The 14,914-nt window shown below is 34.2% G+C and overlaps 3 protein-coding genes across 4 annotated transcripts in view; 2 read left to right on the top strand and 1 right to left on the bottom strand.

Annotated features, from left to right (window-relative positions):
• The first annotated feature begins 4,235 nt into the window (after nucleotides 1-4,235).
• LOC128920479 (uncharacterized) lies at nucleotides 4,236-5,290 on the top strand. Its single transcript, XM_054227782.1, has 2 exons — nucleotides 4,236-4,466; nucleotides 4,527-5,290. Exon 2 carries the CDS (start codon nucleotides 4,649-4,651, stop codon nucleotides 5,273-5,275), a length of 627 nt encoding a protein of 208 aa, XP_054083757.1. The 5' UTR covers nucleotides 4,236-4,466; nucleotides 4,527-4,648; the 3' UTR covers nucleotides 5,276-5,290.
• Nucleotides 5,291-9,133: 3,843 nt separating this feature from the next.
• LOC128920477 (putative nuclease HARBI1) overlaps nucleotides 9,134-14,914 on the top strand; it is a 28,070-nt gene continuing 22,289 nt past the window's right edge. Inside the window, exon 1 of the mRNA XM_054227780.1 lies at nucleotides 9,134-13,266. Within this exon, the coding sequence (XP_054083755.1) occupies nucleotides 13,260-13,266 (7 nt within the window). The 5' untranslated portion in view covers nucleotides 9,134-13,259. The remainder of the gene's footprint in view (nucleotides 13,267-14,914) is intronic.
• Nucleotides 13,549-14,805, bottom strand: LOC105220247 (60S ribosomal protein L9). Of its 2 annotated transcripts, none has more exons than XM_029045711.2 (3): nucleotides 14,692-14,805; nucleotides 13,984-14,243; nucleotides 13,549-13,916 (listed from the first exon to the last, which is right to left on the bottom strand). In XM_029045711.2, exons 2-3 carry the CDS (start codon nucleotides 14,222-14,224, stop codon nucleotides 13,585-13,587), a joined length of 573 nt encoding a protein of 190 aa, XP_028901544.1. In that variant the 5' UTR covers nucleotides 14,225-14,243; nucleotides 14,692-14,805; the 3' UTR covers nucleotides 13,549-13,584. The 2 variants fall into 2 exon arrangements, with proteins under 2 accessions (XP_028901544.1, XP_054083758.1); XM_054227783.1 differs by lacking the exon at nucleotides 14,692-14,805 and adding an exon at nucleotides 14,650-14,673.

Here is a 14,914-nt window from a genome sequence, read left to right as displayed (position 1 = left end):
GCCTATCGTTCCATCGTCTGCGGTATTCGCCGTTGCCAATGTTTAGAGGACCATAAATCTTGCGCAAAACCTTTCTCTCGTAAACCCCAAGAGTCGTCTCATCGGATGTTGTCATCGTCCACGCTTCAGCGCCATACATCAGGACGGGAATAATGAACGACTTATAGAGTTTGATTTTGGTTCGTCGAGAGAGGACTTTACTTTTCAATTGCCTACTCAGTCCAAAGTAGCACCTGTTGGCAAGAGTGATTCTGCGTTGGATTTCAAGGCTGACATTGTAGGTGTTGTTAATGCTGGTTCCCAGATAAACGAAATTATCTACAACTTCAAAGTTATGACTGTCAACAGTGACGTGGGAGCCAAGACGCGAGTGCGCTGGCTGTTTGTTTGATGACAGGAGATATTTCGTCTTGTCCTCATTCACCACCAGACCCATACGCTTCGCTTCTTTATCTAGTCTGGAAAACGCAGAACAAACGGCGCGGTTGTTGCTTCCGATGATATCTTGTAGAAGATTGTACCCGTATAGTCTTCGATATATTGTATCTTGGTGGTGAAAACGAGTGAAATCGGTTCAGGAATTACCTCAGTCCCCATATACTATTTATGAAGATTTTCGTTATACTATTGAACTTTATGTTCGACAATTTTTTCACAAGTTATGCCATTCCATCCGAAAGGCAATAATATTTCTGAACAACCTTGGGATGAGATAACGCCAACAGTGATGAGGAATTCTTGGTCAAAGTTTTTAAATTGGGACTCTGACCAATACGACAGCGATGATGATATGCCACTAGCACAGTTGCTTAACAAAAATGAGGACTGCAATAAAGCTCTCCAAGTAAATCAAACTCTTTTAGCAGAAATTGATCCAAACAGTTTCATGTGTATTGCCGACATCGAGAAATGGAATGAAGATGAGTTTGAAGACGGAACTGGTTATGACCTAAGTAGCGATTATGAGTTTTCTGATAGCAGTGAAGACGATGTTGTTGAGGACACACCAGTTATTTCAAATGCTATAGCTATTGAAAGCGTTAACAATTTAATAAATTGGTGCAACAAGAGTGAATTGTCTTCCAGTAAGCACATGGCCAATCTTTTGGCCCTCCATATTGTTATATCGGATTTAAAGAAACCAAAAAAACAAACAAATATTACTGATTATATGTCAAACAAAAATTAATTTTGAACTGAGCCCTTATCCAGAATTTTTAATTAATTGCTGAAATATTAAGTTGTAGTTTTTTAATATTTTTTATGTAATGGACTGAATACGTTTAATATGAATTATGTTTTTAAATAATTATGAAAAAAATTTTTTTTGTATAGTTTTTGGAAGTGGCTTAACTCTTAGTTTTATTATTTACGTTAAAAAAAACCATCCAGAAATTAGAACATTTCGGAAATTAGAACTACCCCAAAAACAAATGGGTTCTAATTTCCGAGCATCTACTGTATATACATTAGGAACCAATGAAGATAGCGGAATAATACTTTACACAAATACTGTATTTGAACTGTGATATCACTTAAGGAAAAATTGTCAAAAAAGGACTACGACTTTTCAACATCGAACATGAGAAACTCAGTGCCTAAGAGTAATTTTTCACTGAAAATATAGGTAAATCTCCCAGATATTTTAAGTAATTCATTCCCTCTGATTTTTTTCTTATAACAGTTTGTCTCTGTACCAAAAATAGTTAAAATCGGGTCATAACTTCCCCCAGATCCCATATACCTAATTATAGATAATATAAAAGTAAGTGAGCGTATAGTCTTCGATATATTGTATCTTGGTGGTGAAAACGAGTGAAATCGGTTCAGGAATTACCTCAGTCCCCATATACTATTTATGATGATTTTCGTTATACTATTGAACTTTATGTTCGACAATTTTTCAACAAGTTATGCCACGTATCATATACAGTATTTGTATAAACTTTTATTTCGCTATCTTCATTGGTTTCTTATGTATATCTTATAAAGTGAAGGAATCAGATGGAATTCAAAATTGTGTTATGATTTCATACATTTTCCACACGTGTCATCAGGGTGTCAAGAAAATATTATATACCGAATTTCGTTAAAATCTGTCGAGTAGTTCCTGTGATATGGTTTTTGATCCATAAGTGGGCGATGCCAATCCCATTTTCCATTTTGTAAATAAATTTGAGTGCAACTTCTTTCTGCTCTTTGTGCTTACATTCCTTTTTGGACCACCTTTGTACCACTACAACTGGGTCTTTTCCACATTATGTGGATACTAGCGTAACGCACTTGCTATCGCGCCATTTAACTGCAACTACATTACCTTTCACAAACTGACTTATGTCTCCTCAATTCATATTTCGGTCTAACGGGAAATCCATCCTCTGCACAGGCAATCGGTTTAAAGCTATGGTCCCAGTAGCCTTGTAGCCGAATAGAGAAAACTCCCTTTCGGCAAATGTTTTGTCAATCTGATGACAATAGACGGTCCAACTCCCAAGCCAGTGTCAGAAAAAGTTCCTGCTCCTTGGAATATTTCGAAATCGACAACGAGCCCGCTGGAAGTCGCATCAATAAGGTTCTTAAGACCTACAGGTCTCGGTTTATTTTTAACGTATTACCGCATGGACGCCCTTCCTGTAAATGGGATCATTTGCTCATCTATCGAGTATTCCGTAATTTCTGTTGCTAGTGCTTGGCATCGAGATCTAACACAGTCTATAACCGGCTGAATCTTAAACAGTTTGTTTGTCGGAGGCTGTAGAGTATAAACAAAGTGGAGGCTGTTCCTTAATGTAAAGAATTTATCTCTGGTAATCCGAAGCATTCCGACCAATACATCCGGACTCTGGGGTGTGCTATGCAACCCATTATGATATGGAGTTCATAAAGATTTTTAATATCGGCTGCAGTAGCATTGAGAACACATCCATGCTGAGATAAGTGATACTTATTCGTGAAAAACACGGCGTTTTGAAAATGATCTTCACGAAAATATTTCTGAAAATACTCCATGGGTGTACCAACTAAAATATTTCCTTGATGACTTGTTTGTTGCGGGGGCGTCGAGTCAACAAAACCGACGCTCTTCCAGACTTCATCCCGAGCAGATACGCTTGTATTTACATGACTTACAGTTGGGTCTTGATTAGCTGGAAGTAAAATTTCATCTTCCGAAGAAGTTTCATTACAATCCGACTCGGATGAACCGCCCATTTGCCTATTTGGTGGTTCCCAGAGCGCATCATCATTTGAGTCATCAGAACTAAAGTCAGCATCGGAATTTTCCAATATTTGGAGAACTTGAAGCACGCCCTCGTCAAGATTCAAATTGAAATCACCTGGAATGACACAATTGTGCGGGTAAATGAAAATGCGAGGTCAAAGCCTGAAGCGCACAATTGTGTGGTCCTTTTTTTAACTTATTCAAAACACTTAATTTAATTATAATTTTTTCACAATAAGACAATATATAGTTTATTTAATATTTTTCAAAACACATTTTTGCAAAACATCACAAAACTAAAACACTGCACAACATTTATTTCAATTTACCTTTTTCTTTATTCTTGACAACACGGCTGAACACTACAAAACTTTGCAAATTGTGACAAAAATATACAAAAAATCAAAGCAACCGTTGAAAAAACCCGTTAGAAATAAATGGCACCATAATTGCTTTCGGGTCTTAACACGTAGTAAAGCAAAAAAAAATTTCTAACATACTTTTAGTCTTACCCGCACAATTGTGTATTGTAGGTCTGAAAGGGATGAGTGATTTTTAAAACAACGCGAAAGGAAGTGTACATTGACCACAACAATATTAAAGGAAAAAGTAAAGCAAAAAAAATTTCTAACATACTTTTAGTCTTACCCGCACAATTGTGTATTGTAGGTCTGAAAGGGATGAGTGATTTTTAAAACAACGCGAAAGGAAGTGTACATTGACCACAACAATATTAAAGGAAAAAGTTAAACAAATTTTTGGTGAAGAATACCCTGATAAAAATAAAAATGCATTCCGAGCAAAGCGATGGATGGTTTACTAATTTTAAAAAGCGACACGACATCCGTTTTTTTAACATTGGTGGCGAGATTCTTTCTAGTGTTATTGCCTCGATCACTCCATTTATTCACAGATTCCAAGCAAAAATTACTGAGATGGGGTTAATAGAGTCGCAATTATATAATGTGGACGAAACCGGATTAGTTTATCGTTGCCTACCAGAAAAAACATGCTGCTTGTGAAAAAAGTGCGCCTGGATACAAAATTCAAAATGAACGAAATTCAATTTTACTTGGTTCAAATGCTGATGGCTCTCACAAATTAGTGCCCTTAGTTATTGGAAAAGCCAAAAATCCCAAGAGCTACAATGGACTTCACTACAACTTTTCATTACAACTTTTCTAAAAATGCTTGGATGACGTCTCGAATCTTTCATGATTGGTTTCACAAGATATTTATTAATGAAGTAAGAGGAAATAATTTTTTTTTTAATTTCTTTAATTTTAAAATATTTTTTTGTTTATAGGTCATCCAGTTTTCTCAAAAATATAACTTGCGTCCGAAGGTTGTTTTGCTTATTGATAACTGCTCCGCGCATGCACCATTGCATATTTCTTGCCGCCAAATGTGACAGCAGCTGTGCAACCAATGGATCAAAATCCCATAAAGTTAACAAAACTTGTTTACAGAAGTAAGTTACTTGCTGAAATAATAGCTGAATGTGGTGCACCGAATAGTCTGTTGAAATCCCATTCCATCCGAAAGGCAATAATATTTCTGAAACAACCTTGGGATGAGATAACGCCAACAGTGATGAGGAATTCTTGGTCAAAGTTGTTAAATTGGGACTCTGACCAATACGACAGCGATGATGATATGCCACTAGCACAGTTGCTTAACAAAAATGAGGACTGCAATGAAGCTCTCCAAGTAAATCAAACTCTTTTAGCAGAAATTGATCCAAACAGTTTCATGTGTATTGCTGACATCGAGAAATGGAATGAAGATGAGTTTGAAGACGGAACTGGTTATGACCTAAGTAGCGATGATGAGTTTTCTAATAGCAGTGAAGACGATGTTGTTGAGGACACACCAGTTATTTCAAATGCTATAGCTATTGAAAGCGTTAACAATTTAATAAATTGGTGCAACAAGAGTGAATTGTCTTCCAGTAAGCACATGGCCAATCTTTTGGCCCTCCATATTGTTATATCGGATTTAAAGAAACCAAAAAAACAAACAAATATTACTGATTATATGTCAAACAAAAATTAATTTTGAACTGAGCCCTTATCCAGAATTTTTAATTAATTGCTGAAATATTAAGTTGTAGTTTTTTAATATTTTTTATGTAATGGACTGAATACGTTTAATATGAATTATGTTTTTAAATAAAGCAAGAAAAAAAATTTTTTTGTATAGTTTTTGGAAGTGGCTTAACTCTTAGTTTTATTATTTACGTTAAAAAAACCGTCCAGAAATTAGAACTACCCCAAAAACAAATGGGTTCTAATTTCCGAGCATCTACTGTATATACAGTATATCAAGAAACAGTTTACACATTGAAAATAAATACACTTTTTCACTTTCCGCAGCAAAATTTTTTACTTTTGACTTCAGTTCAACATATTTTTTGAATCAGGGATGGTTACTTCCAGTATTTCAAGAGAGTGATGCAAAAAAAGCTGCGAAAGCAATGCAAAAACCAACCAAGAACAACAAAAACAAAAATCATTCAATTTTGTTAGTGTCAAGAAAAACTTTACACTCTTCGATTATTTTACTTGTTAAGCACGTGTTATACAGTTAACCGTACTTCACCGTTACCTATTCTTCGCAAAGGCATTTACAATGAATTTGTCAATTAGTTGGTGATAAATTTTTGCTTTTTTTCATATCTGTCGAGGTACTCGACGTTGAGTTGCCGGTGTGCCAAATAAAATAAGATGATTAGTTTTAAATATAAATTGAATTTAGTGTATTTGGGTGAGTAGGGTATAATGAGTATACAATGTGTGTGTGTGTGTATTAGTTATAAAAATGAGTGGGTTTAAATGTATGTTTGTTAGTAGATCATTCGCAATTTAGGATTAATTATAAACAATATTTATAAATATAACCTTCGAGTTGTGTGGGTAATCCCGCGATGATTTGATGATCCTCTATTGGGCTTGTTGTTTTCCTGGGGTGATCCGGTTTGGCGTTTTTTGTCCGTCCGTGGGTTCTTTCTTCCTTCTTGGGTTGTTATCTTATTGTTGTGTACTTCTTATTTCTCTTCGCAAGCTATGTTGGCGCTGTTGTACATTATTACATTGTCCTTTAATTCGTATTTAGACGAGTTTATAGGACAATGCAGGGTTGTGTTCATCTGGCATGAACAATATCTGAAGTACCCATTATTGTCTTTTTAATATTCCATGCAAAGGGATTCGTTAGAAGAGGTCCAACTATTGCCCCATAATCCCCAATGGGGTAAAAACGTTTGAGATCTAACAGCAATGTTTTCTTTAAGTCTCTAAATAGTGTATAATGGCTAAAATTGATCGGAAAATATGGAAATGCAAGAACCAAAGCCAGAAAAAGGCCCAACATTATAAATAAGTGGACATTTACAGTGCTTAATGTATCGAAAACTTGACCAAATTCCAAAAATTTCGAGCACTGTTCTTACGAAAGAGTTCTAGGAAGAGTGCAATATTCAGATTTCTCATGAAACTACGCGACAAAACATGCTATGACATGAATACATATGTTTCAAGATGTGCTATAAAAAATAATCGAAATGATGTGTCTTTCTAATGAAAATAATACCTTGTGTCGTACACTAGTTAGCCAATTGTTGAAATATAACATCTTCTTGTTCCAGTATATGACATCATCCCAGTAGTTCCCAGATTCAGAAATATACTTAATAATAGCAAACAAAAAACGTTTCTCTACATTTGGTGCAGACAGCATTTGTTTTTTGGCAGATCTTCGTGCATGTTCATGTTGTAGCATGTTTTGTCGCGCAGTTTCATGAGAAATCTGAATATTGCACTCTTCCTAAAACTCTTTCGTAAGAACAGTGCTCGAAATTTTTGGAATTTGGTCAAGTTTTCGAGACATTAAGCACTGTAAATGTCCACTTATTTATAATTTTGGGCCTTTTTCTGGCTTTGGTTCTTGCATTTCCATATTTTCCGATCAATTTTAGCCATTATACACTATTTAGAGACTTAAAGAAAACATTGCTGTTAGATCTCAAACGTTTTTACCCCATTGGGGATTATGGGGCAATAGTTGGACCTCTTCTAACGAATCCCTTTGCATGGAATATTAAAAAGACAATAATGGGTACTTCAGATATGAAACAAAGCAAAAATTAATCACCAACTAATTGACAAATTCATTGTAAATGCCTTTGCGAAGAATAGGTAACGGTGAACTACGGTTAACTGTATAACACGTGCTTAACAAGTAAAATAATCGAAGAGTGTAAAGTTTTTCTTGACACTAACAAAATTGAATGATTTTTGTTTTTTGTTGTTCATGGTTGGTTTTTGCATTGCTTTCGCAGTTTTTTTTTGCATTACATCTCTTGAAATACTGTAAGTAAACATCCCTGATTCAAAAAATATATTGAACTAAAGTCAAAAGTAAAAAATTTTGCTGCGGAAAGTGAAAAAGTGTATTTATTTTCAATGTGTAAACTGTTTCTTGACATACTGTACATTAGGAACCAATGAAGATAGCGGAATAATACTTTACACAAATACGGTATTTTAACTGTGATATCACTTAAGGAAAAATTGTCAAAAAAGGACTACGACTTTTCAACATCGAACATGAGAAACTCAGTGCCTAAGAGTAATTTTTCACTGAAAATATAGGTAAATCTCTCAGATATTTTAAGTAATTCATTCTCTCTGATTTTTTTCTTATAACAGTTTGTCTCTGTACCAAAAATAGTTAAAATCGGGTCATAACTTCCCCCAGATCCAATATACCTAATTATAGATAATATAAAATTAAGTGAGCGTATAGTCTTCGATATATTGTATCTTGGTGGTGAAAACGAGTGAAATCGGTTCAGGAATTACCTCAGTCCCCATATAATATTTATGATGATTTTCGGTATACTATTGAACTTTATGTTCGACAATTTTTCAACAAGTTATGCCACGGATCTTATACAGTATTTGTGTAAACTTTTATTTCGCTATCTTCATTGGTTCCTTATGTATATCTTATAAAGTGAAGGAATCAGATGGAATTCAAAATTGTTTTATGATTTCATCCATTTTCCACACGTGGCTTTAGGGTGTCAAGAAAATATTATATACCGAATTTCATTAAAATCTGTCGAGTAGTTCCTGAGATATGGTTTTTGACCCATAAGTGGCGATGGCAAGCCCATTTTCCATTTTGTAAATAAATCTGAGTGCAACTTCTTTCTGCTATTTCTTCTGTAAAATTTAGGGACCACGCTCACTTCCACAAAAAAGAATTACATCCAAATATGCCCCTTCATAGTGCGATCCTTTGTACCAAATCTATATAGCTTTATTTATGGCTTAGTTATGACACTTTATGTGTTTTCGGTTTTCGCCGTTTTGTGGACGTGGCAGTGGTCCGATTTCGAAAACAACCTTCCTATGTTGCCAAGGAACAAGTGTGCCAAGTTTCGTCAAGATATCTTAATTTTTACTCAGTTACAGCTTATACAGACGGACAGACAGACAGACATTTGGATTTGACTTGCCTCGTCGCCTATATCTAACCCGTTTAGTTTTGGGTGTTACAAACCACCGTTGTGTGAACAAAACTATAATACTCTCTTAGCAACTTTGTTGCGAGAGTATAAAAATTGCTTGTTCGTTATAAGCGGGTTTCGTTAAAACGAATATTCGTTATTTCGGAAAACTACAATATATGATTGTATATATTTAAAAAAAAATGTAAAAATACCCTTGATTTCAGCCTCTGATACCCACCTAACCCCTTAATGAAACTCCTAAAGGAGAGAATTATGTAAAAATCGTTATAAAATTGTTCGCACTAAAAGCATAACAGTTCCCTTTAATGGAACATCTGACAACACTCAAAATATGTTAGTTAAAATCAAAACTATTTTAAATGTTACATGTTTACAAAACTTTACTGTAAGCCTAATTTAAAATTAATAAATTCGATCTTTACAGTAGATATAGCCTTTGTTAAACCATCTGCTAAAATTTCGCTTGTAGAAATATATTCCAGTTGTAATGACTTAATGCTACTTATCTCGTATAAATTTCGCTTTGTTTCTGTGAGCAACCCTTAACAACGAGCCTTGCTTTATAACGAACAAACGCACCTTCAGCGTTGCGCTTAGTTTTAAAAACACACTTCGAATTTATTGTTCCTCCACCTTCAGGTGATTTCGCAAGCACCCAGGCTTTGTTTGACTTGTGAGAATCTATCTTCTCTTCCACCGCGCACCTCCAATCACCTGCATCAAGACTTACAGGATTATCAGCATCAAAAACTATGCTTAACAACAAACTACTTTTGGCTTTGTTTTCAATACGCTCTGATGGACGGACTACACACTTGTTGTTAGCGGTATAGCGAATACATTTCTTGAGAAATAATTAACAAAAACCAACAAAAATCTTGCGCCGCTAAGTCACTTTTCACACGGGCAACTTTTGTTGCTTATTCTCCGGCGATTCTGTTTTGCTGTCGCCCCTTGCGTTCACACGAGCAATTCTTGTTCGACAACTCTGGTCGTCTTTTTTTCTGTCATTCTCTTTCATATAATTTTCTCAACTTCTTGTACGCATCGTTTCCAAGCAAAAAAATATATTTCATTAACTAATTTTTATCGTTATTCTCAATTTTCTAGCACATTTTAATTATATTATGTATATTTCTATATGTATTTGCAAATTACATACAAAATTAAATGATTAAATTCAAATTTTCAAATATATTGTAAACATTAATTTTAAAATGTGTGCAAATGCAACACTGTTAAGCAGCAGCCACTGTTACGAATAAGAACACAAAGCGTGTTGCCTGAACACAGCAGACTCGGCGCGATTCTCCTCTCCTCGTCGCCCCCTCTCCTATAAAACTAAGAATTGCCGCGACAAAAATTGCCTGTGTGAAAGGGGTCTAAACGATTTTGTGCTAATTGGACCAAGTACTACAGTTCGCAAACTATCGAAGGCACTATTGATGGGGTATGCTAGACTATCGACAATATTTAAAATAATTTTTTTTCTTATAATCATTTTAATTTTGGTACGTTCGATTTTGAGTAATAGTTTATGTGCTAACCTTCGATGCCAAAGTTCAAAACTGTCAATTGTTGTCATTGCTTTTCATCACTACTTCGTTTACATAATCCTGTACGGATTCAAATTGTTCCAGTTTTAACTGCACCAGCTTTTTCAAAAGCTCTACCTTGCGAGTTAAACGGCTATTCTCATACGCTGCAATTAAAGAATCCCATGCGTCTTTGCAGACACTGCACTAGCAATATGTGGGAAATTACATGGCTCCAATATGAGCGTAATCTCCGCCAGTGCTTGTTCATTTTGTCATAGTCTTTTTCTGATGAACCCTCGGACAAACCGTTTTGGGTTATTTTTCAACTTTGAACAAAATATATAAATTTTATTAAAATGAAAGGTTTCAGTACGGCAACAATGAATTGTTGTCTGATATGTCTGATATGCAAAAAAAGGCGGTTGAATGATTTTTTTCAGAATCCTCATGGTTTTTCATGGCGCTAGAAGTAATCACCCATTATTCGAAATCAGTTTCCATTAATTGATCATCGTTATCTTCGTTCGTTCGATTTATAGAAGAGAATTTCTATGAAAGTTTACCTTTATTGGAAAATCAAGAGTTCGAGATATTTAGAACTTCGAATTAAGGAAGTTTGAGTTATGGAAGTTCAACTGTATTTATACCTAAAAATTTTCAGAGTAAATAAGAAAATACGGAAACAATGTGATGCATATACGGGTGTTGCAAAATCAAAAACAATTAATAATAAGTTCCACTAAAACAGTGACTCCAAAACTGTAATGATAAAATTTTTGCTGTGACTCTACTAAAATGGTGCTGTTAACTACTGTTAGATATGTAGGTATCAGAGAACGGCATTTGCTGAATGAAAAACATTCGTACGCGCTCAACAGCCGAATAATCACACTGTTCGGATCAGCCGATCAAACTTGCCTGAGCTCACATTTTCGTTGTTGATTTTAAATTCACTCGTGTGTGTGCGATTTTTTGTTTCACTCCGAGTTTGTTCGGCTCGTGTTCAATATAATGATTTCGGGCGCTTGCTCATTCGGTTCAACAATCATTGTTTTGAACAAGAACAACACTCAACTCGCAAAAATCAACTCGTATGATTTTACTCATGCGCGCAGCAAGCGGCACTTTTTCTGCACAGATGAAATGTGAGAAGAAGAACAAGACAAGCTACAACAACAAACTGCATAGAAATTGTTACGGTACATGCAGTCGTAACGCTCACATCGTGCCGTCTTGTCGCCAATCGTTTACTCATAATCGATCAACTCAAATTGAACAGAATGATGCTTTCGTCAACATATGTTCATTTAATTGAACGCTGACTTTTGTTCAGTGAGTTGAATTGAGTGAGAAATTTTGAACCGAGGACTCAAAATCTTCGGAATGATGTGTACGGCAAAATGAGTTGATTTTTACTCATCACTCTGTTTTTTTCAGTGAGTTGAAGTGAATGAAGAATTTCGCGTATGAGTAAATCAAGAAAATAGTGATTTTTGCAGTTCTCTGGTAGGTATCTTCATACAAACAGCACCCCTCAAACTGCACACAATCAATTAAAATACTCAGTAGGAATTGCTTACACAAAACAAAGTTGCATCAAAATAAATATGAACCAATAACCTCAGCGCTGAAAGATTTATAATATTCAAAGAAATTCACAAACTAGGTAATTCAGATTAGATCATTGAAAAATCTTACTTATTAATAAATTTATAAATTCTGTATTAACTACAGTGGAACTTTCATAACTCGAAGATCTCCATAACTCGAACACTTGAATTGGCAATTGGATGTTGCATCAGAATAAATACGAACCAAGAACAAGAATTTAATACAAATTTCCTTCCTTAACTCCAATTTCTATAACTCCATAACTCGAACTTTTGAAGTGGCAATAGAAGGCAACTTTCATACAAATTTCCTTCCATAAATCGAACTTTTTGGTCAGGGCATAATACAAAATTTAAAATTTTTCTATCGGGGTAAAATTTTAGATGAGTTCCTCTCCCCTCTTATGGAGACGAACAAAAGTATGATATTACACTTATGAAATGCATAAATCATGGAACAAAGGCATGGAATACAAACGTCAAGAGCCAAAAAATTGCAAACTGCAACAAAAAAAATCAGAATACCTGTTTTAATGTATTTAAATAAACCTTTTTGCGAAGTAAATATCAAAAACTGTTTTTAAAACTATGTATATTTTTCAGATATTGGAAAAATTTATGTTTTAATGAAAATTCCTATAACTCGACGTCTCTCTAACTCGAAGGGTTTATATACAGTTAGACGGCCGAAAAAAAGTGAATTTTCCAGAATTTTTTCTGAGAAAACTTTTTAATTTATTGATCCAAAAATTTATACACATATTATGGTATCTTTTAACTGTATTTTAAGACTTAGTACTAGTAAAAATATTTATTTGAAAAATTTGAAAAAAAAATAATTTTCGGAGAGAAAAAATCTTCGATTAATTACTAAAAAATATATTTAAGAAGGTCTTGTTAAAATTTGAGACTAATCGGTCTAGCCGTTTTCGAGAAATGTTGGTCACCGACTTTGAAAACACCATTTTGAGAAAAAGGCGCTGCCGCTCGGACCTTGTACTTCCAAGCACTCTGAAACGCCTTTTCAAATTTGCTTGTAACTTTCAAAATATTCACCGGAACGATATGAAATTTTCTGTGTGTATTCTTAAATATATGTACATTAAAAAAAATGAAATAAAAAAATCGATTTTTAGAAAATTCTAACTGTATATAACCCCTTAATGCATTCGATCTTCAAAATTCGCAAAATACTGGCAACCGATCTGAGCAGTAGCCTGATTTTGACATTCTGGATGCTACAAGTGTTGAATGTAATAAATAATTTGCAATAAAGGGAGACTGTCGACTGAAAACTGTGTCATGTTCGCAGATAATGGATTTTTTGATATCGAACTTAAACTTCGGACGGAATGGGAGGTGAGAATGCCTAAAATTACATACCAATGGAGGAGAAAATAGGTTCATGGTTTAAAATTAAACTTTGAAAAATGCATTAAATTTTACGTAAATTCTCCTAATTTTGTTAATATGGCGTAATTGTGTGATTGTTCGAAAACAACTTTATGTTTAGTTCCAATATTACCGATTTTTACCCAAGACTCGAGAAGCAAGCTGTAAGCAACATCATCACACAAAAGTAAATACATACAATTACATTTGGCATTGATTCTTATGGGTACAATACAAAAGAAAAATAAATTTATAATTAGCACACGACCTTTATTTTGTGATCAATTAATCTTCTTTTTTAACAACAGTTGTTTTTTCAGATACATAAAGGCCATCTAAAAATTTACGGATGTCCTTGTTTTTAACTGTAGTTGACTGCTGAATCAAAGCTGCTGAACCAGAAACAGCTTCTATATCATTACCTTCCACAATTAGTTCATCCTTCTGTGCAGTGGAATTTACTACTGTCACACCAGGAGCCATCTGAACACGTCGAATATATTTTTCGCCAAGGAAATTGCGAATCTCAATTACAGTATTGTTTTCAGAAGTTACACAGTTAATTGGAAAATGAGCATAGACAGCACGCATTTTATATTGAAATCCATATGTCACTCCTTAGGAGAAAAATAAGATGTTAAAATATACCCAATATAAAACAAACATAAATGTTACCCAATTTACCTTTAATCATATTTTCAATATGACTGCAAACAGTACGAACAGACGCCAATTCCTTTTTTGCTCCAAACCATTTTTCTACTTTCAATGTACGTTTGTCAACCATATACATGTCCAACGCCAGATGTTTAAAGCTTCTGACTAAACATCCTCGCGCTCCTGTTATTTTTACTACGCGCGCTTTAACTGAAGCTTTTATGCCCTTGGGTATTTTGACACACTGGCTGGAGTTGATTGTCCTCATTTTAACTTTCACGGATTACCTGCAATAAATATGAAAACATAGTGCATTCTTGCAACTCAGAGAAAAAATATTTGGTAATCTATTGATTGACATATGCCAAATTGGCCCAACTAATTTGAACTGTTTACACTGTATATCAAGGCAGATGTATTTACATAATTTTTAAGATTAGCACAATTTAACGTTTCTAAGAGGCGTAAACTCTTCTAGATGTTTAATATACATTATTATGAAAAAACAATATGTATATATACTGTCCATAAACATATATTTCACGTCACGTTCACATTAATCATTTCGGTTATAGGTTTAAAATTTACTTTGAACAAAAAATATGAAATCTAATAAAAAATCTTCTCGGAAAGTTATAAAGTTTTATAAGAGGTTTTGCTGACAAATAACAATAAAATTTTGAATAACTATACTTAAAATAAAAATTATCAGTCACAAATTGCATGTGCTCTCACCGGAAGCCTATTGGGAAAAGAAAGATATAGCTAGCGATATGTGCAAAGTATCGAAACCCTAATAGTCGATTGTTATATATTAATGGCGCACGCTAATGCTCAATATTTATCGTGATATTTGGAACGCGATATTTATTGAACATGTAGCATGCAGATTTACTTGACTACCATATTAAGTAGTCTGCTTAAGAAAACGAAAAAAGTTTTTTTTTGCAATTTTTTT

The sequence above is a fragment of the Zeugodacus cucurbitae genome, chromosome 3 (assembly GCF_028554725.1).
Source record: "Zeugodacus cucurbitae isolate PBARC_wt_2022May chromosome 3, idZeuCucr1.2, whole genome shotgun sequence".
NCBI classification, from domain to species: Eukaryota; Metazoa; Arthropoda; class Insecta; order Diptera; family Tephritidae; genus Zeugodacus; species Zeugodacus cucurbitae.
This window is presented reverse-complemented; position numbering and strand designations above follow the sequence as displayed.